General features: G+C 32.6%; 1 protein-coding gene across 2 annotated transcripts in view; it reads right to left on the bottom strand.

The window, feature by feature from the left end:
* LOC146996599 (uncharacterized protein CG3556-like) overlaps nucleotides 1–22,518 on the bottom strand; it is a 133,515-nt gene that overhangs the window by 47,426 nt on the left and 63,571 nt on the right. For both annotated transcript variants that reach the window (XR_015042297.1, XM_085821188.1), the window contains exon 8: nucleotides 16,697–16,868. Coding sequence is in view for 1 of the 2 variants with exons in the window: in XM_085821188.1 (XP_085677314.1) it covers nucleotides 16,697–16,868 (172 nt within the window). In the remaining variant the exon portion in view is untranslated. The remainder of the gene's footprint in view (nucleotides 1–16,696; nucleotides 16,869–22,518) is intronic.

Genomic DNA, 22,518 nt, shown 5'->3' with positions numbered 1-22,518 from the left:
ATTTTCTGCCCACGAAAGCATACAGAAAGTAAAAATCTGTTAATCACCCTTCACTGAAACCAGAAATAACTGAATAAAGATAGAACATTTCACAAAGAAATCTATAAAAAAAACTTCAGTATTTGGCATTCTGTGCAATCACCCTACCTCCACCTCTTAAAAACGCTACTACTCGCCAAAATAGCAAGCTCACGCTACCATATTCCTCACTTTTTCAAAACTGGATTTAAAGGCAACAATATATCAACTGCAAATCTCTCTAAAGACTTTTGCTCTAGCAGATAATTCTAAAAACATCCTTTTTACATTAGAAATAAGTTTGCAATTGTCTGTGAACAATTCATGAAACTTTTCGGCAAGGTGTACAGGGTGTGCATTTTAGATACATTATTTTGAGAAACGACCCTGTAAATGCCTCACATTTTTTATACATCTCATCATTCAGGAAACGAATGGCATAGTCATGTTTACTTCTATTAAGGCGAAATAAATTCTATTGATGAAACTTGAGATATACCGAAACTGTTGGTTTCTTTCTACATCTGCTATCAGGAGGAATATATCTGATATTTTAGGGTGTAAGGTTTTAGTTGCAATGTTACATATGAATTTTACCACAGCATTCATTCATGAAAATGAATTGCTGTTCAAAATCACACTTTGGATATCCTAAACTGCACCAATGTAAGCAGTATGTCAATATGTTCTTCTTAAAATAGATTTATAGGGAATTTATCACTTTCAAAATATCTTTTTGCAGATGGACTTTTAACTTTCCAAAATGTCATTCAATTCAAATCATTCATGAACTACTTATGACATGACATGCAGCTGTAAACACTAGTAAATGTTTTGTTGTTTCACTGACATTACACTTCCTCTTAATTGTATGTTTGTGCTATGCTACAAAATAAAATTTTTGAGCACTAAGTGGTTTTTCTGGTGCTTATGTATCAATAAAAGTGTCCATTCCAAATTCTTTTGAAAAATTGTTCATTTTCCCTATCATTGAAAGCTTATTCTTAAGCTTGGCAGTATAGCACATAAGGCAAAGCAAAGAAACAAATGAAACTGAGAGAAGAAATTTTGACAGAACCTAGTCATCACTCTGGCATTCATGCTGCTAAGTTCGTCAACAATAACCTTCCTGAAAAGGAGCATTTCATCCATTTATTTTTTTAGGTAATTTCTAATTATCACACCCCACCACCACCAAAAATTATAAATTTGTTGCCAACTTTGGGGAGAGATGTTTATTTGAGTACTTTTGTGTCTATTTTAATAATGCATCCAGTGCCACCTATTTCTTTTTTTCTACAATACACACATAATCCTTTTTTTTTTTTTTTTTTTTTTTTTTTTTTGTGCTACTGTTTGATTTCTTGGACACAGCATTGAAATCAAAATTTTAAAATAAGAAGGTAAAAAAAAGAGGTCCATAAAGCCTTTAACCCTTTGATGGGCGGCAGGATGGCTTTTTTTATCAGTTTTTATACCTTTCAGTTTCCTAAATATATAACAGATGGTGGCACTAGTAATTCATAGAAATCATGTAGGAAAAAATTCTTTGCAGGTCTAATTTTGAAGCATTTTTTGTTTTAATTTCTTATGCAATTTAAATCATTTGGACAACTTTTGGTATTAGAATGAATATTTTTTTTCTTGCAGAGAAAAAGTATTATTTGAATTCATATATATATATTAATTAAAAATGGTTGAAATGAAAAGGTGGGACAAATTTGTCCTATCACGCATGTAGGAAATACTGCTACTAGGGGACAGGACTATTGAAAATGTTTTCCGAACATTTGTTCCATTGTGATTTTGTACTTTCGGTTTAATTTTCTGAAATTTTTTTGGTAGGTTTATGGTTATTTCTAAGGTATCACAAACTATAATAATCATATGAGATATGCTGATTAATTTGACCACTTAAAAATGTCTATATCAGACTGAGAGAAAAAGTGTCAAATGGTGGCACAGAATTTTTTTTCATTTCCTTGATGTTTGTGTAGTTAATTCATTCATATTGTGTAAACAGTTACCCGCAGAGTGAGAACATTTAAAATATCTAAAATTGTTTAAAATGTATATAGCTGGAAATTTACTGAATATGAGTTCTATAAAGAGAAAAAAATACCAGAGTCCTGTACATGTAAAGTAATAGTAAAATTAATATAAGTTAATTTTACTAAGACATAGGTCATCAAATGAATTTTCAATATAATGTAATTTTTAAACAATGAAAATTTTAAGAAGAAAGTTGCCCCTGAATATTTATTTGTCTTGTTGTTTATCATAACTGTGAGAGGAAAATTTTGTACTGATGTCCGAATTAAATTTTTCATTATTTTTCTTCTTTTTGTTTGTTTAAAGGTTCCTTTCTGTACAATTTTTTTATTAGCTGGTATGTTTACAGTTGGAGGTTCAAAGTGTGGTATACTCGTATTTATTGCAGATTTATAAATTTTCTCCATTTTAGTTACTTCATTAGGTGTTGTTATTGAGTTTAGTAAGCTTGTAAATTTATTCAGCAGTGCTATTTTTCTTTCTGCTAATGTCAAAGTTTGTGATGTACTTTGCATTAATTAATTTACTATTACTATATCATTTGTGTCGTCTATTATCAATGAAGGATCATTACAGGAATCATGAACTATATCTGCTGGACTGTTTTTCTGCATCTGGCATAAATAATGAATATGCTTACACATATTCCACTTAATTGAAGAATCTATACATGTGCACATATATGTGTGTATGCATACATTACATTCAGTACACTTCAATTCACAGTTACCCTCACTGATCACTTTTTGTATGGTATACAAATCTAAATTGCTTTCTGATGAAATAATCCAGCCACTTTCATTTTGTATAATTTGTGATGACAGTGTTAAGCTGGTTTTATATCTGTTTCTCAAGTCTCTAATTTTACTTGTCAATTTTCCTTTATTTGATGTAATGATTCTATCAAACATTTTATCCCTAATAAATTTCATAATTGCATGCACAGCCTTATCAAATCTTTTAACATTTTTTCCATGTAAATAAATATATGTACTTTAATGTTTGATGCATTCTTTCAATATGTGTATTTGTATTTAATCCAGAATGAACTCTGTGACAATAAGCCCAAGTAGTTGCATCTTTTAAATAATGTGTCGAAAAATAATTATCAAAATCAAGTGTATCGGGATCAGTTTTCAAGAAATTTAACACAACTTCTGCTGCAGTATTAAAACTCTGTATACACATTCTTGTAAAGAAGTGCAGAAAACTTGATACTCTTGGGCTTGTTTTTCTCTACCACCGATTTTTTTAAAATTCTTTTGCCATGCATGGTCAACATGCCATGCACAAAAGAAGCATTTTTCACGTATGCCCGTCTCTGAAACCTATACATTAAAAAAAGAATCAGCCATATCTGACATGAAAACTTTTGGTTATTATGTGCCAATGCTTTGCTTGATTATTGAGAAGAATATAGACAAAACTGGTTGGTCACTTCGATTCGAAATTAAAAATGCACAAGGAAATCCTTCTCTTAAATTGTTGACAGTTAATAAAACTATAAGCTCAAAGCCATATGCATTCATGCCATGAGTGCCATCTATACATACAGTTAGTCAATAAAGTCTGCGTACATCAAGAAAAGTAATATCAAATCCAAATTTATGGTGCGAAAAGGGTAGTTTCTTAAAGTTTTTTTTTTAAATGTTTAGTTTCAATAAGGGACTTTGAAATTATTTAACTGTAATATTTTCATATCTAATAATTTATGCACACTAAATTTTAAAAGATAAGTGGTCAGAAATCAAAGGCAATAAAGTTTGCGTACAACGCGAAGGAGGCGGGGTATTTCTTAAACTTTTAAACTTTAAACTTGAGAATGCAAAGAAGGTTACACTTTCAAGGTCATTGACTTCCGAAGCAAATTTCACATTGATTGGAAGTTGTTATTTCTATTTTCTTTGACAAAAATGACAACCAATAAAGAAATTTAGTTACGAGACAACTAATTATCAAATTGAGAGATGAAGATAAAACTCTTCGTTATATTGGTAAAACCATTTTCTAGTGGGCAAAGAGTTATTCAAAACTATCTTGACACTGATAGTCTTGCTGTAAAACCAAGATGTGGGAGACCGAAGAAGCTAACGCAGAGGGAAAAAAGAACAATTCTTTTACGAATTAAACAAAATCCTAAACTTTCTGCTGCAAGCATTGCAAAAGACATTTTTTTAACTAGCAACAAGGAAATTTCTCCTGAAACTGTACGAAAAGTGCTGCGAAAGGCCGATTATCATGGACGCAAACCTAGGTCTAAGCCATACATTTCCGGGACAAATAGAAAGAAAAGAATTGCTTTTGCCAAAACATATTTAAACTCTTCGCAGGACTTCTAGAACAATGTAATTTGGTCAGATGAAAGTAAATTTACAATATTTAAAGTTAATGGCCACCCTATTGTATGGAGAAAACGAGGAACATAACTGAATCTGAGAAATTTAAATCCAACTGTCAAACATGGAGCTGGCGGTGTAATGGTATGGGGGTGTATGTCGTCGAAAGGAGATGGAAATTTTCACATTATTGATAAAGTCATGGATAAGTATGTTTATCTGGATATTCTGAAGAAAAATCTATGAGACAGTGCCCGAAATTTAAACCTTTCTAATACCTTTATTTTCCAACAAGACAACGACCCAAAACATAGAGCTAAAATTGTGAAGGAATATCTCCTCTATCACACTCCAAGACAATTGTGTACTCCTCCACAGTCACCAGACCTCAATCCAATCGAACATTTGTGGGCAAAATTGGAGAAACGAATTCGAAAACACAATATTACATCACGAAATGATCTAATTAGTAAATTGCAGAAAGAATGGGCGAAATTTATGTCGGATGACACTTAAAAACTAGTTCAGTCAATGCCCAGACGTCTGCAGGCTGTTTTGAAGAATAAAGGATATCCTATAAAGTATTGAAGTAATGTAAAAAACTTATATTTTACTTTTTTTTTTTTTTGAAAGTGTACGCAGACTTATTGGATGGAATTTCTGAGTTTTTTGAAAAAATTTAAAAAGTATTACACTGATATTATTTACTTTTTATTTAAGCTTACAATTTTAGCTAAAAGAAGAAAAATATGCAATGATTAAAAAACATTTTTCTATGCTTTAAGTGTTTTTTTTAATTTAAAATTTAGTCTGTACACAGACTTTTGTAGCTAACTGTATGCAGTCTGAGCTAAATTTTTTTAGCATTTCACTTTGTGATTATTGTCATCATATTTGTCATTATGATGAAAATAAAATCTTCATCGTTAAGGAATGTATGTGTTGGGGATATTACACCTTGTGCCTTATAATATAACACGCATGAAATCTGTGAACTAAGCATTTCATTCACCCACATGTCAACCCTCACATAGTCATTACTATGCTTTAGCCGACCAGCAGTCGAGCAGTAAAGTCGCTGAACACTGGTAGTTCGGTCTGAGGTTCGAATCACGCGAATGAGCTGGCTGCATGGGCGTTTTCGTGGTTTTCCCCATGTGTAACGTGTATACGAGCCAGTTTCCCTTAGAAAGTTCTCCACAAAGGCATCCCTTCCCTTAGGCAGATAGCCCTCGTGTGCTTTGCCATAATTAAATACACCAATACCATTACTATGCTTTACTGCACTGGAAGCTAACTCAAAACTTCGTTCAATGTTTTGCAGATCTTTTTTTGTTATTAGATGCAATCGTTCGAGGCCAGAATCAGATATGGAATTGTGAATGTCATCCAAAATTGCATCAAATGGTACTTTAGCAGCTATTCTTGATGCAATAAAGGTTCTATCCTTACATGAAAGGAAAAGATGACCCATATCATTTTCTTGGCCTACATGTGTTTTCTGGAAATATGCATAGTATTCCTCTCGTTTTGATTTGACCAATTTTATTTTCGCAGGACAATAAGCATTAATTTTTTTACTGCCCAGTAGCTTTATGTGTCGCTTTCCAGAACTCTGTGAATGAAAATGCCCTGAACGGTGACATGTAAAATATGTAACTGTACCAGTGGCATTTGGTTTTCAGATACATGTATTATAAATTTCGACTTTATTTTCTAAATCATCTTTCCATTCAAAAAAACTTTCATAGGATTCAAATTTTAATTCTGATGTTTCAAGTTTTACATCATGAACTTGTAAAAAGTGTTCATTTATCAACTCATTTTCAAAATCCCCTTTACACAAAGGATATTTATACTGTCTCTTAGTTGATATGTGATCACCATTACAACTAGAGTCACATATTTTGAGTTTGGATGTTTCACATACTTTTAAATTTAGAGACTGCAATATGTGTTCATCCGTTGGATGGCATTTTATTACATGCCTTTTCAAATTAAATTTGGAAAAAAAGAATTTCCCACGTCCGCATGGAAACTTGTTTGATGTAATCATATCCGTAGAAATATCCGAATTAGTTTGATTTTTTTCATCAAATTGAACATTTGGCTCTGAAAAGGGCCCTTTATTAAAGTGATCACTTGGTCCTGAAAAGGACCGTTTTGTTTTAAAATGATCAGAGATGTTTGATCAAATTAGCTTGCAAACACTCGACTACGAAAATTGCAATACGAGGATTTCCGTTCACTAGCTATTCTATCATTTGAGATCCCTCTCCACAACCGGAAATGACATACTGCGAGCGAAGAGAGTGTGGAACTCTGGGATAGATGAGAACCCAATATCTAGGCGCTTGTAGAAAGATAAAGCATCCTTCCCGATGTGTACGAGAAATTGAGGAGCATGTGTTAAGAATAAACGCTCTCTGAGAAAATGTTTCTTCATTGACTTTTCGCGATAATTTAAACTCGGATTTTTCTACTTTTCTTTTTGCTCAAAATAACTAATCCATTAATTAATTTACTTGCGCGAAAAATATTCTCTTTTCCTTTACAGTTCAGATAATTTTATTTTAAAAAGTATATTCATTTTCTTATTGCTTGCACATTCAATTGCAAAAAATTTTTCACACTTTTATTTAGCATTCTGATTGTGTAGTTTTTCTTTTTATTTCTTCTTCCTTTTTTTTTTTTCGGTTAAATTATTTTTTTCAGATGCTTAAAATTTTCTTTACCTTATCCTCACATAATTTCTTTTCCGAACATATCATTTCAACCATCAATACTGCAATTTTAATTATCATTATTGCCAACCACTTGGTTATTTTATATTCATGGCTATCATTAATGCCAAACATGTGATATTTTGGATATGGGTTTTCCTTATACAAGTTTATATATTACACTTCTTTAGTTTTTCTTATAAAAGGTAATTTAAATAAGAAATATTTATTACGAATTTTTTATTAATTCTCAGTGCACAATATAAATTTTGTTTAAATACTTCTGTAATAATGCGAAATTATCAAGATAACCATTTATATTCCACTATGTAGAATAAATGCATTTGAAAAATGAAATTTGAAAGACCTTTTGATTACCAATGATTGAATCGTCTAAATCTTCAAAAGCTGTTTTACAGTTAATTTTCAAAATGTGTAGACTCAAAACTGTAGCGCATCTTAATGAACAACTGAAAAAGTGCACAGGGTTCGATGGTAATTAATTATAATAAAGTACTGTCTACTTTATGCCTGGACCTTTTTACTATATCTTATTTCAAGAAACAACTTTTTTTCTGTGTAAACTCGAATTTTCTTTTACAAGTGAATACAGTACTCTTTTCATATAATGATAGGCCTTTGAAAGCTCCATCAAAATATATCATACTAAAAAATATTATTTATTTTGTCTACCAGGGAAAAAAAAAAAACCTAAATAATTTTGTTTTGTTGTACAATCATCATATTAGCAGCAAATATTAAATATATCAAAAATGTACTGTTAAAATTTTCTGCGACATATTAAATAAATATAAAGCTTACAGTTAATCTTATTGCAAATGGCGTCATGTAACCCTTAGTTACTATACCGAAATAAGAGTTCTAGTAAATATTGGAATAAATAAGATTATGTAATTTTGCCAAAATGTTATGATTTAAGAATATTTTATGCTTAAATTTCACACTGGAAACATGTATTTCTCTTCAAAATATTATTTTTATTTCACGAATTGATAAAAATTAATTTTTTCCTTAAACAAAATGCTCGATAAAACAGAGAGCATAAACATATGCAGTGAAAGTTCCTCCACGATTTAGGTATAAACCAGCGAGCACATCTCTAGTAACCAAAGACAGCCATTCCACAACGAAAATTCTTTCCGTTGAAAGCCATTCGGGTATCTTTGCTTTTTTCAGCGTATATTCAACTCGCTCAGCTAACAAAAGCAGCCGTTCCGGGATTGACGGTCTAGTTTAGTCGTCTGCTCCTTCAAGTGCCGTAATTGCTAAAGTTTCTGCTGCTGCATTGCTCATCGACTGCTTATCAGAATATGACCGTCAAATTGCTATCTACTGATTCTTTGATTCTCACGCTTCGGCCGTCGTGTATGTAAGACATGCACCTCTAGTTTAGGAACTAGAGCTAATCGCCCTTGGCATAATGTTTTAAAGTGCTAACAAAAACTTTCGAATGTTGAGGCTAGAAGGACAGTATATATTCCGTATGTCAATTTAATCTAGAAAAAAAAAAAAAAAAAAAAAAAAAAATGTTTGGAATCCGAAGTTTGGAAACGTTCTAGTGAAACTTCTGCAGTGCGTTTGTAAGGCGCTTCAAGCGTTCTTCTACATTTTAAAACGCTTTCTAAATGTTTACTTGTTTGAGTTTTTATTTTTGTTTGTTCTAATACCTCCTAGAGGGCAGTACTAATCAGGCATTCTATTTCTAACTGAATTCTCCCCCTCACCGGGTTTTATGAATATTCGCGCCTTTTTACATAAGATACAAGACAGTGAGAGATCTTCAACGTCTTCTCACCAGAAAAAGAGAAAAAATGATGTTAAGAATTGGAAAGACAAGAAGGATATACGTTTGATAGTGTACAGTCCATAATAACTCTATGATTGATGTTAAAACACGGAAAAGAACTGTAAAACACCAATAATTGTAAAAGATTACAACAACAAAATGGGAGGAGTGGACCGCCTGGAACAGATGTTATCAAATTGTCCTGCTGTTAGAAATAAGCAGAGATATTATTACTTTTCCATTATGCTTTATTTCCTTATAATTTTACTTAATTTTCATTTACATTCATCCACTGCGAAAGTTATGTATGTATAGAGAAAACAACATTACACGCTGCGAAAAGCAAAGGGCCGCTGGGGAGAAATTTTCGCGGACAGGAGAGGATTGCGAAAGGGTTAAGAAAGGTGTAAAATGAAAGAGAGGTGGTTTCGCATGTTTTCGTAGAAAAAAGGCTAACTTGGCTTTGAAATACCCTCGCCTTGTGACACGAGCCAATTTTGTTTTTCTAAGGTACTTTCCCCCTCCACCCCTACAAACGCCACACAAAAACATCTCATCTCTCATCAATTGGCTTTGGAATTTGGTGACGAGTACATTGTAGTGTGTGTAAAAATCAGTGAGTTTGATTCGCGCCAAAAGAAGTAAAGAAGGACGATATTGAAACTAAGCCGACACTTGATGAAATTGTTTGAGAAAGTTTCTGTATTATTGGACTCTCCTACTGTATTATCGGAAGAATTCGTTGCGGTAGATGATGATAATATGTGTATAGCCCCAATAATGGCAGACAAAGACATTTTGGAGTTTGTCCAAAGCTAAAAAGATATCATTGATACAGATTCCGACGACGAAAATGAAATGAAAAGTGCAGCTCCTGTTTCCACGTCTATGTCGTTAAAAGTCTTTTAAGTGCGATAAGAGTCTTTTGTACAGATACATAACATTTTGTGCGATGCACGAACTAGATTAAATAAGATAAAATCAATTTTTGGTGAAATAAGGGATAAAAGGTGCGAAAAACGATAATAATAGTGAATATTTACAAATATTTACAGGCATTTTACGAAATGTTTTCTTGTTTACTTTTTTAGAAATTCTGATGGGCGAACTTAAAATGAATCGACGTTCGGGTACAGAACCCGTAAACTTTGTAGCTTCAGATGCCTGGGTTAACACCACTAGGCTGCGGTATCTTTTTGAACTTCTGAGGAAATAGAGTTTAAATGCAGGTTACCATTTGTGGTTGTGATGGATAGTGCGCGGTCTGCGGTAATTTCGAATAATTGTAAATCATAATTTCCAATCTCTTTGATAGTGATATTACTGTGTTTATCACAGGAGTAGAAGAAGTTGTGGTTGGTACGTATGCAATCTTCATCAATGGTGTTAATTTTAAGGTCATTATGTAGAACAGAGTTGCGGACGAACCGAGGAGCGTTAGTGATAATTCTAAGAGCTTTGTTTTGGAAGACTTGCAGAACTTTTCTACAGTCAAAAGTCGTTAATTCGGACACCCATAATTCGGAATGATCTATAATCCGGACCTCAAAACTAAAAACTTTCTGCGCATGCGCCGCGTTGACACATGCGCATAGACGTTTACGCGTGCGCGTAAGACCTTTTACGACTGCGCATATGAGTGTGCGCAAGTGCAGAATAGGTTTTCGCGTGCGCGTTTTATGTATAATGGACGTATAAGCTAAAATTATCTAATTATCTATTTCAGTTAATGCTGATGATTGCATTGTTCCTTAATTTTCGAATTGGATCCGGCTTATTATTTTTTGCAGACTGCAAGAGCAATTTTATAAAAGTAAGCTTAAACTTTCGATTATATCAAATAGAATTTCCGATATATATTTGTTAATATGTAAAGAATCTAAAGCGAAAGTATGTTTTGAAATCCGAAATTTGTTTATCAATTTCACGTTGCTCGGTGGGGGGATCGCCGCGGCGGGCGCGTAATGAATTGGAAGTTGATCTGTCAGCACTATCCTTATTTTCAGCGCAGATGTTTTTATTTTATTTGGCTTATAATTCCTTACGAAATGTAGTATTTCATCTCTGTATGCTCCGTCTTTGATATGATTTAAATCAAATGCCTCGTCATTATAATTCGCTTCCGATAGCGAAGAAAGTAACAGAGGTTATTGAAAACGAAAAAATTTCGATTGACAAATTAGTCGGTGTTCTCGACACAGCAATTATAGGACTTGAACAGCGGAACTTTGTAACTGAACAAGAAATTATGTCTGTTTAATAGAATTAAAGAGAAAGTATTATCACATGAAACGAAGCAAAACTTAAACAACTTACATTGAAAAAAATGTTTAATAAAGTAAACAAATAAATATTAAGCTTTTTCTTTTTGCAACTTTTGATACCCTTTAGATCATAATTGTTCTTTATTTCATAAATTACGGTTTCATATTTTTAATTTTAGAATTTCTGCATGCCATCTTACGAGATTTAAACTGATGATCTATAATCCGGAAAAATCGATAATCCGGAATCGCCGAAGTCCCGACGAGTCCGGATTAACGACTTTTGACTGTATTTGTTTTTGCTGCAGCTGACCAAGCAGGGGCGGCGTAAAGAAGAATGTATTTGATGCATTAGAGGTAGAGGAGTCTTTTGGTGTTCAGATTTAATTTGGAGGACCTCGCCATGAGTGGGTAAATATTCATGAGGGCTTTGTTAGCTCTTTCTTTAGCGTAAAGGATGTGCTTTTTAAAAGTGAGTTTTTCATCCAGTATGACTCCGAGGTATTTGACCTCTGAGTCGCGTGCGTTGTTGATGATAAGATCAGTGATGTTGTTAACTTTATTTCTTCGGAAGTAGACGACTGGGACTCACTTTGAAAAATTAAAGTGGTAATTTCTTGATTCTTAGTGATTTAGATTAGATTCAGTAAGAGAACCGTTAATGGCCTGGCAAAAAATGGCGCTTGTCGGAGAAAACCGGTCCGAACTTTGGGCCGAGGTCCGAACTCATGAAGCGCTATCTGAATTTATTATCTGCGTAGGACTAGCTGCAAAATATTTGGCTCTGGTAGAACCTGTTTCTAATATTTTACAGTTGAAAAATTTAAATATGATACAATGTGTAGACGACATAAACAGAATTTTGATGCTTGTAAAAGAACATCGTATTGCAACAAATGTTTCATGGCAGGAAGTTCTGTATTTCGCAAGTGCAATGGCTTAGTGCATCGGCTCTGAACTGCAAGCATCGAGAATTGTAAAACTGCAAAAACATCGCTCAAATCCTCCAGCATCTACAACCGATGAATTCTGGAAAAGGCCTCTTACTATCCCTTATCCGGATTTCTTAATACTATCACTGGAAGACTTTCCAACAATAATTTACCAGCATTTCCTTTTTTGGTATTACATCCGGTGGTTATAGGAGGGGGTGGGGAGTGCTTTCGCGATTTTTATAATTTGAAAAATTTTGACAGAGAGAGTGAGAGAGAACTCTGGTACAATTGCTGGAAAACAAAGAAACTAAAGATCGACAACATGGAGTTAACTATGGAAGATTTGGTAAAAGAAATGACAATTTCTTTCCCAGAAATGAAACGTTCCCAGGAAAAAAAAAAAAAAAAAAAAAAAAAAAAAAAAAAAAAAAAAACTTATATCTTTACCTCAACCATGTACAATTCAGCGCTAATTTAGTACCCTGTGCAGAATAAAAATTTGGTTGTGTTCTACAGAAAAATGGTGTGGTTTCGGGGAAACCAGCATTCAGCCCTCAAAATCTAAAATTCATCGTAAACTCGACCATCATCAGGAAGTATCGTAGACTCGACCAAATTAAAACTCAAGTCCTACTTTTTGGCTCTCCATTCCCAAGGGTCAACAAAACAAGCTACCTCGCAGTTATCTTCGATAGTAGTTTCTCATCGAACTATCACATAACCCAAGTATGTGGAAAGGACTACAGAATTATATTCAGACTGTTCCCGCTGTTAAAATGTGAACAGCTATCTGTACATCTGAAAAAAGGACTTTATATTACGGTCATTCGACCGATTCTCACATAGGCTTTCCCTGTTTGGGCAAACGGATAAGGACTACAAAAAAAATTTTAACTCCTTCAAAACAAGTTCTTAAGAATAATCCCGGAGCTCCCTACTTCGTCAGAAATCGTAGTCTGCACTTGGATTTAAACTTAGAACAAATTGAAGAATTTATTAATCGCATCAATGAAAGATTCTTCAACAGAGCGATTGGCTCAAAATCAAGCTTGTACTACCAATTTTGAATTTGTCTGTTACAAATGCTTAAATTGCATGAATATTTAAAAATTCTTAAAACATACTGAGAAAAGTAAAAAATATATATATAACTCATTATATTGAAAAATACATCTAACGACTTGTGAAACGTAATATACAGTTTTACATTAATTAACAACTGTAATCTATTTTTAGCACCATTGAATTTCGGTAAATACTCATTATGCGTGCTCACCATGGACCTTATAATAAATAGACTAACCCAAACGGGTTTTCTCCCTCGTTTGAGGCGTTGCCGGCTGTCACCTTCATCACATCCGGAGGAGTAGGGACGACTTGCAGAAATTTAAAATTGGTTGGCTATTGCAGGGTGTATAATTGTCGTGAAAAAGCTGGTTGTAGCGCCTCATTTCACAAATTAGAATTTCTATATATTTTTATTTTTGAAATTGAGATTGATTTTTAAAAATTTAGCATAATTTTCAAGCATAATTAACGTTCCAAATAATTATAAAGCTACTGCATGCTTTCAGGGTTGGATGTTTTTTTAGCTTTTCCTATACTGTAAGGAAATTTGTAACTACTTCTTTTAGAAAATCATATTTTAAATCTGAACTAATAGAAAATTTCAAACAAGCAATTTTCTCTTGCAATTTTTATGCTTTTTATTGGTGTAAATAAGTAAAAAATATTAAAATATTTAAAAACGAATTTTTTAAAGTTTTGCTTAAAATTCTAAATTGTGCTGCTTTTTTTTTTTTAAATTATAGATGAGTATTATAACACAATTTCTATAAAGGAATTTTATTTCAATTATATTTCATAATACATCATAGAGATAAACACTTTTGACTCCTTAATAGTTTTTATACATTTAATTCTAATATTAAAATTGTATTTAACCATAATAATTAATTTTGCTTGTATTTTATAATAACTATTTTTTAAATTTATTTTTATTTCCGCATAAGATTTTTTTAAAATTTATTGTTAATTTAATTTATTAGCCCATGCATGAATACATGTATGTTTCTCGTACTGTGACAAAAACGACAGTATCTAGAGCCATCGAATTTTCAATAATGTATTCCTCCACTCGAACATAGACATCTGGACGACCGAATTTCGAATTTGTTTTAATCTATTTCACATTTTGTAAAATTTTAACGAATTTTGGATTAACAAACTCAGCGAGTTCAGAGTCAGCACTGTACGGATATGCTGTTTTCAAATGCATGTTGTTTACGGGTGAAGAACATGATATTCAATAAATATAGGTAACACACAAAACTTTAAAAAAAATGAGTGCTTCTAGATTTTATTTTATCTTTTTTTTTTTTTTTTTTTCCATTCATTACGCTCAGAAAATGTTATGCTCCGAATTTTATGAATTATTAAAATAACTAATCCACTTTAATGCTAATAATTTAATGATCACATAATCAAAGAAATATGCTCGTTTTGTAATGTTATTATAGATTGGAAAATCATTGCCTGAAAATGCTCCTTATATTTAAAAAAAATTATCAGATCTTGTTTAATTTTACCTTATTTATTTCAAAGCATCGCGTACTATCAATCATACTTAATTTTACTTTATTTTTAAGCAAAATTAAGCTCATAAATTTTGTGCTTAGAGATTTTACAGTTTTACCAAAGTAAAGATGTTTGTACAAGAATTACGCTTGAAAGAAATGCGCTGCGCGAAATGCAGTAAAAAGTGCTTTAATGAGATATATTAAATCCTATATGGAAAAAACTATGGCTGTCATAATCTCATCACTATACAACATATCACATTTAATAATTAAAAAGAGTTATGTGATACAAACGCCATAGGTTTCAGTGTTAAAGTAAACCAGATCGTCCCTACTCTTTCTTGCCGATATGTCGGTGACGCGCGCCCCGCCCACTGGGTTAGTCTATCTCTTATAAGGTCCATTGTGCTCACACCCCAATCCAAGTTGTTTAGTGGGTGGAGTTTTGAAATGTCCAGCCGGAGTTGGATGTCAATACCTTTTTCGAAATACGAAGTGTGAAAACTTAGTGTTTGCGAAAATTAATTCACTCCTGAATAAAAAAAAAAACCTTTTAAGTAATATTTTTCTTCTAAGTTAACATTATGCAACATTATACAAACTTTAACTTTTCTAAGCAACATTTTAAGCGAGAAGAGTAGTCAATCAAAATGATGTTACAGCGAGAAGAGTGGTCATTCAAACATATTTCAAGCCAGAAGAGTGGTCAATCAGAATGATGTTCATGTATTTTATTCGAAGAATTCTAATTTCACTAAGATGATACGATTTGCGTACATACTTAATTTAAATATAACGGATGTTTTGGCTGTAGCGTAGAATTGTGCCCCTTCAATTGGCGACGATTTTGTTCAGTTTTGGTGATGAAACTCCTTTTCTGGTTACCATGATAGTTTTAACTTGGTTTTAGCTTCCTCATTTTCTTCAAGTGAAAATACGTCGAAGTGTACATGGATAAAGTTAAGGCAGTGCGCAATGCCAAGTTTGTGCAATTCTCTATTTTTTTTTAAGTGAAAATAGACCGATGGAAACCGAGTTTGTGCAATTCTTTGACTTCTTGTTTTGGTTTTGTGTAGCGGCCATCTTCATATGGTGCCTTCTTGATCAAATCGCCAAAAACAAAGGCACTAAATTGTAAACTTTTACCGAAATTTTCTATATTTAATTTAAAAATAACTGAATGAAGTGTATTACAGAGGTTACGAAGAATAGAAGAACGTAGATCGAAGTGTGTTAGTAGGTGGAACCTAAGACATGAACACTAACATTGTATATATATACACAAATCATATATATATACACAAATTCATGTTTTACCCTACATAAAAATTATACAATCGTTCAGCTCTCTCAATATTAACTTTCGAAATCGTATCTTAGTGGCGAAACGTGGTAGGTAACAATGTTTACAGACGGGCGTGCCCTATTCCGACGCTTTAATGGAATTGCTAATTTTTGTATCGTGGAATAAACTACCTGGTGAAATTGAGGTAGCGAGAAGTCTAGCCTAAAATGCAATTCTCATTTGAAAAGACGAATATCAAAATCTTGAATCATGCTTATGGACAAGATTTCGACGCATGATCACGACTTAGCAGTGACGAAATCGTAACGTCCATTACGCTATATTTTACAAAACGAAATGTTCTCTCAAGCTTATAGACAAGGATTTTGACCAATATTCCCATGCTCATAATGACTATGGACCATGGGCATGGTCATTACGGATAAATATCTTGCTCATTATGAGCGGCTATTGTAGAAAACTAAGGTTCCATCCTAGTTCACAATTTGTATGGATTATTTCATAATGACCATGGGCCATGGGTATGGTCATTACGGACAAATATCTTGCTCATTATGGGAAACTAAGGTTCCATCATAGAGAACAAATTATTATGGATTATTTGCAATGCTTTTCAAGCTTTTCTTTAGGCCATCTGTCATTAATGAACACAAACTAGTTTTTAAGAACATCTTACTTATATTTGGAATCAGCAGCTTCTGCAAGTTTCATTATTTCCAAAACTGTTACATTCTCTGCTGCTACGAGAGATATCGTATGCACTATGTTCAAATCATCACCGATGGACAAGAAATATTGAACATATATTTTGGGTCCCAGTTTGTTGTTAATGTCTTCTACTGTCAGACCTTTAAAAAAAAGGACAGAAATTTTTAACTGAAATGCTGTAATTTGAATATAGTAAACTCTAAATTTATCGTAAATTTAAGAAATTGAAATTATGTTTTTAATTCGTCTTTAATTAGTTCCAAACGGCACTTAAATTATAAATGTTATTTTTTACAAAATCGAAAGAAAATCATTTTTAACAGACAGCTCAATCTAATGTTATCAAGTTTAATAAAATATGTCAAGGTATTATTTAAACTTACAAGTTTTTTATAACTATTACTAATTTAACTATTTCTAACTTTACTATAACATCTCCTTTTTCTGTTCCTCACTAGAATACAAATAAGATAGCCAATATTTAAATTTAGGTTATGGGAGGGGCCTGTGCTCTGGCTTCACGTGCATGTTGTACGTTAGTTTCCTGCCAGCTGTGGTAGTTGTAATTATTCGGCTTTGCGTTCTGTCGCTGCTGACACTTTGATTTTGACTCTCCGATAGAATTATCGGAGAATTATTCTATCCGATAGAATTATGCTGATATTGGAGCCAACTTTGACTAACATTTAATTATATAGTCTTTGATTATTCCAAGTTTAACTTAGATTTCGTTGTTCTTTCAGTTGCATCACCTTGAGCTGTTGCTGATATTGTTAGCACAGGAGTGGGCGTTTATATTCTGAATTCTGTTTAAATAACAAGGTTATTTAAAACTTTCTCACGACTTGTAGTTGCTTCAGGCATAGCGATAATTTGCTTCACGTCTGATGGGATTATTAGATCAAATAAAATCCTACAAATAATATAAAAATAGTTTTATGACATATAATGCCCTTTTGTTTCTAAAATATGTTACTTGAATTAACAAATCTTACGTTTTCATACCTTGCTATGGTATACAAATCTATGTTTAATGAAAAAAAAAATTAAGAACAAATTATTTAAAAGATACACGTAGTATTTATAAGGAAATTGTAAATGATATTTAGTAAATAAAATACGACATTAAAAGTCTTCTACCTAGAGGCCCATTTTCTCAATATACTCTGGGATTAAAATTCAATGGCAACTTTGCCATTTTTATCTCCAGCGCACGACACTGTGTATCAAAAATTCTGAAAATGTGCCCTTTTAATATTATTTTGAGATATTGCTGTTGAATTTGCAAGGAAAATGATATTTAATAAATAAAGGTAACGCACGAAACGTTAAAAAACCCCTTTAGGGCATAATATAAAATCTGAAAGCCTCAGATTTTATTTATTTATCTATTTATTTAGAGCGGGGAAATGTTAAAAATAAAACTCACGTTGGCAAACTACACAAGTAAAAAAAAAAAAAAAAAAAATTTTCCTCTGGCTTACTAAAATAATACAATCACCTATTTTTTCCATTTCATTTCCACTCTGAATTTGAAATTTATTTTATATTATTGTCATTTTTAAGATTATTCGCATTTTTTAGTCCAAAGCGGCTCCCATGCAGCCAGCCCGTTTGCTTTGAATTGAGCCCATGGGCGGAACTACCCGTGTTCAGAGATTTTACCGCTCGATAGCTGGTAGGTGCTAACTGAGATACGGTATCTGCTTATATTGCTATGCTTGCAAAATGCTTGAAGAGCTATTTTATTTTCACGAATACCACTTCATTTGAAAAAAAAATCCCATATCATCTGTTAACAAATGCAATGTATGGTGCAGATATAGCATAAGTCACACCATTAATTAATTGATATAATGCGTTCCCGTTTTTAATTAGGAAATTTTCCGAATTTAAATTTTAGTACAATATATTTCTTCTTTAAATACGTGAAGTATTATTCCTTTTCAATTAGCGACGCCATTAATCTTTTCGAAGAGCCATTTGTAGGGTACTTTCTTTTGTCGATCGAACACAAAATCTCTAAGATCTTACTGCGATGAATTTCGTGGGCTTGCTCTAATGCTCTACTGTCAGACAAATGAGATAAGTCACAGATCTGTCGTGTTGTTGTTACAACACGACAGATCAACAAGTGAGTTATCACACTTACAGAGTGATGAAATTAATGAACGGCAAAACAAACCTTTAATACAACTTTTTTTTTATTTAAAACAAGAACTTAACAATGGCGCAGTCTGTGCATACAAATCAAACTCCGACAAGTGCGGGTATTAAACAACAGAAAATTGAATTTATAAATTAAAGTGGATTCGTAGCTGGACATTGCAATAACAGGCCAATAAGCTTTATCTCAAACTTTAATTGCACAATTTAACATTGGCTAGAGAAATTGCTAATGCCGGAATACTAATTTAATATAACTGGAAGGAAAAGTACAAAATGCGAACATCGTTGCCAAAAGCTCTATATTTGGAACATTTAAAAACTTCGCCTTAAATATTCTTACCTCATTTGCATTCTGGTGAGGGTCATTGAAAGAAGAAACGACAGGACTGATCTAAATCAGGGTTTCTTTAACTTTTTTTAGTCAAGACCCCATTTTATGACTGAGATTTTTTCGCGACCCTCAGGACCCCATAATATTTACAAAAATTTTGTGGGACCCCGTAAGTATTGCGCAAATCCGACACACGCGTGAGGAGTAAAATTGTCAATTTTTTTTCACTTGTACTGTAACGTACTATTGCAGTTTTAGGTCATTAACTTTAATTTCTAATTTTAAGACACAGAACAATGTGAAAATTTTAAATAAGTAACAGGCAATATGACAGCGTCACGTGCAAAGCAAGGAAAATGAACGTTTATATTATAAAAGAATGCGTCGAAACGTTTCTGTTTTTTTCTTTGTCTGTATTTTGCTATCTTTATCTATTTTCAGATACACTGTGTAAAAATATTTGGTAATTGTAAAATTATTATAATAAGTTAAAGAAATATCAAAACTGCTAAAATTTTGGCGACCTCCTGCTGTAGGTCCCGCGACCCACAGTTTAAGAAACCCTGATCTAAACCATAAGAAAGTGGGTTAATTAATAGGACTGATCTATATCAGAAGAAAATCGGTTAATTAACATAAACCGTACGTAAAGCAAGTGACATTTATTAAAATGTTGCTGTTGTGAAATAATGGTGTTTCTAACTAACATAAACCGTACGTAAAGCAAGTGACATTTATATTAAAATAATGCTGATGTGAAATAGTGATGTTTCTAATTAACATAAATCGTACGCAAAGCAAGTGACATTTATTAAAATGTTGCTGATATGAATTAATGGTGTTTCTAACGTACAATTATTTAATTTAAGTAGCACTTACCATATAATTACTTTTTAGTCGTATACAGCGTTAGCCGTTAGAATAAGCAATACTATCAATATGATAATAATTACTTTATGAGGAAGCGAATGTAAATACTATTATTCAAATCTGAAATGAAATTCGATCTCTTTCTTCTGATTTTGAAGCTTAACTTCACACGTTGAATCTTTAAAGTGCAAGAGAAAGTACGACTGCTTAAAATACCTATATTTCCACAATTTTATAGTTGTATATTAGTAATAAATAGTAGTTTTATATACTATAGCAAGTATAGTATATAGTAATAAATAGTATATAGCAGCGGTTTTCAACCTTTTGACTATCCGAATCCGAACAAGTATGGTTGGAGTAGCGCGCTGTTTCCAGCACATGAAGAGAACCAGTAGGCACATGACAGTAGTAGCAGTAGTAGCAGTAGTAAGTCTGACGTGGTAGGAGTGAGAGAATGAGGTGAGGCAGAAGGGGGGCGAGCAAGATGCCGCAAACCTAGGAATTAGGCCAGACAAGAAGACGCGCCTCAGACGGAGCAGTGCAAGGTAAATCAATCATGAGTTTTTATGATAAGATACTGTGAGAGCATACTACATGACAGAACGAGTTTGTAAGAATACAAACTCTCAAAAGCATACATTTGCAAATATAAAGTTACAGTACCAAAAATGCAGTTTGTAAAATCAGATATCATATAGAAGTTTCGATGAAATAATGAGAAAAGTATTCATAAATACTATATACAATATATACAACTATATACGGGAATATTCTACTTTATGTAGAAAAATTCAGATCTCTAGCTAGGTGGGCTGCCAGCGGTTGTAACTCTTTATCTTCCGGCCTTTTTGACTAACGCGTACCATCTAAACAAAAACTGAAAATTTTAGTACCACCACTACATTTTATAATGATTATTTTTCAATTTCTCAATGGAATTATTAAAAAAATATATTATACAATTTCCATTTTTATTACCCAGTTCGCGCAGAATTCTGATGACGGGATCCTATGCAGTTCCAGCTTGGGCTGCTACCGCCAAAACCCACAAATCCAAATTACAAAGCCAACAAACTATTCACTTACGAATTATGTCAGACTCTCAATGGTTCGTCACCGCATTAACTAGCTATTCAAACGTCCTAGGACAATTTTCTATAATTATAATTGGAAGTAGTCAAGCATCTATGTACGCATTTGTATACATTTACTCAAGAAATTTCGTTATTTATCCTGTTATCTATCCCAGAAGATCAAGTTTAATTAGAACTCGTAACGTGTTGTAAAGAATCTTTGCTAAATCTTTTTAGCTCCAATTGCTAATATTCATCCCAGAAGTTCAAGTTTTATTGAAATCATATCGTATTGTAAATAATCTTTGCTTAAGTTACTCAGAATGTGTTTTCGTCAGATGACTATTGGACATCATAGTCCCGCCCATCATCAAGGCTAAGTCCCACCCACAATTTTTTTCCCCCATTAATTCTACTTCATCTTTTTTTAAATTTTGGTATTTTTCCATGACCTTTGAGCATTTATCTTACGAAAAATACAAAAACTTTATTACTCGGACAATTTTTAATGATATTGGAAGTCATTATTCTTCACTTGACTATACTCTGCATGTTCAATCAATCAGAATGCACTAGGTGTTGTATTTAATCTCGCTAAGTTTCGCCATCATCTATTGCTTCGTCAAGGAAGACGTACAAATTGTACTGTTTAAGATTTTCACTAAGACAGCCCAGCAGGGATACTAAATTTTCGAGTAAAGGCCGATAAGCCGAATACTTCAGACTACCGTAATTCACCGCGGAAACTTTTTTCTTAAAAAGTGTGTTCATTCCAGTACTTTGTACAGTGTGAACTGTTTGTGAAAACTGTTAATTTATATGACTTTAACATTTCTCAAACGAGAACTTTTGAAATTCACCAGAAATATATTACTGTTCACTTATTCCTCATTTGAGCCACTCCTACCAGTATAATTATGATCCATTTCATTCTGAACCTGTTTCAAAACCATACTTAATTTAAATTAGTAGTAGTAGGAACAGTTTAAATTAGCAGTAGGGATACTAATTTTTCGAGTAAAGGCCGAATATTTCAGACTACCGTAATTCACCGTAAAAAAATATAAATTTTGACATTTGCACAACCAATTCGCTAAATGCCAATGATTAAAAATTGCGGAGTGCCTATGGTTCAAAATCATGTACCTCCTCATCAGAATTACATAAAAGCGAGCAGAAATAGGAAAATTGCATAAGTAGTAAACGTGATGCTCAATAGATGAAGCTACATGGCTGGAGAAAGTTTAGGGATAGCGAGAATTTATAAAACTTAAGAATACATAATTTTGTTGTAAGTTTTTAGATTTTTAATAATTTTTTTGAAATTTTGATTTTTTATAATTT

This window comes from Stegodyphus dumicola, chromosome 7, assembly GCF_044657685.1.
Source record: "Stegodyphus dumicola isolate Sdum_Otavi_A_Nest chromosome 7, ASM4465768v1".
NCBI classification, from domain to species: domain Eukaryota; kingdom Metazoa; phylum Arthropoda; class Arachnida; order Araneae; family Eresidae; genus Stegodyphus; species Stegodyphus dumicola.
The sequence above is the reverse complement of the archived record's forward strand: the minus strand, read 5'-3'. Positions and strand labels throughout refer to the sequence as shown.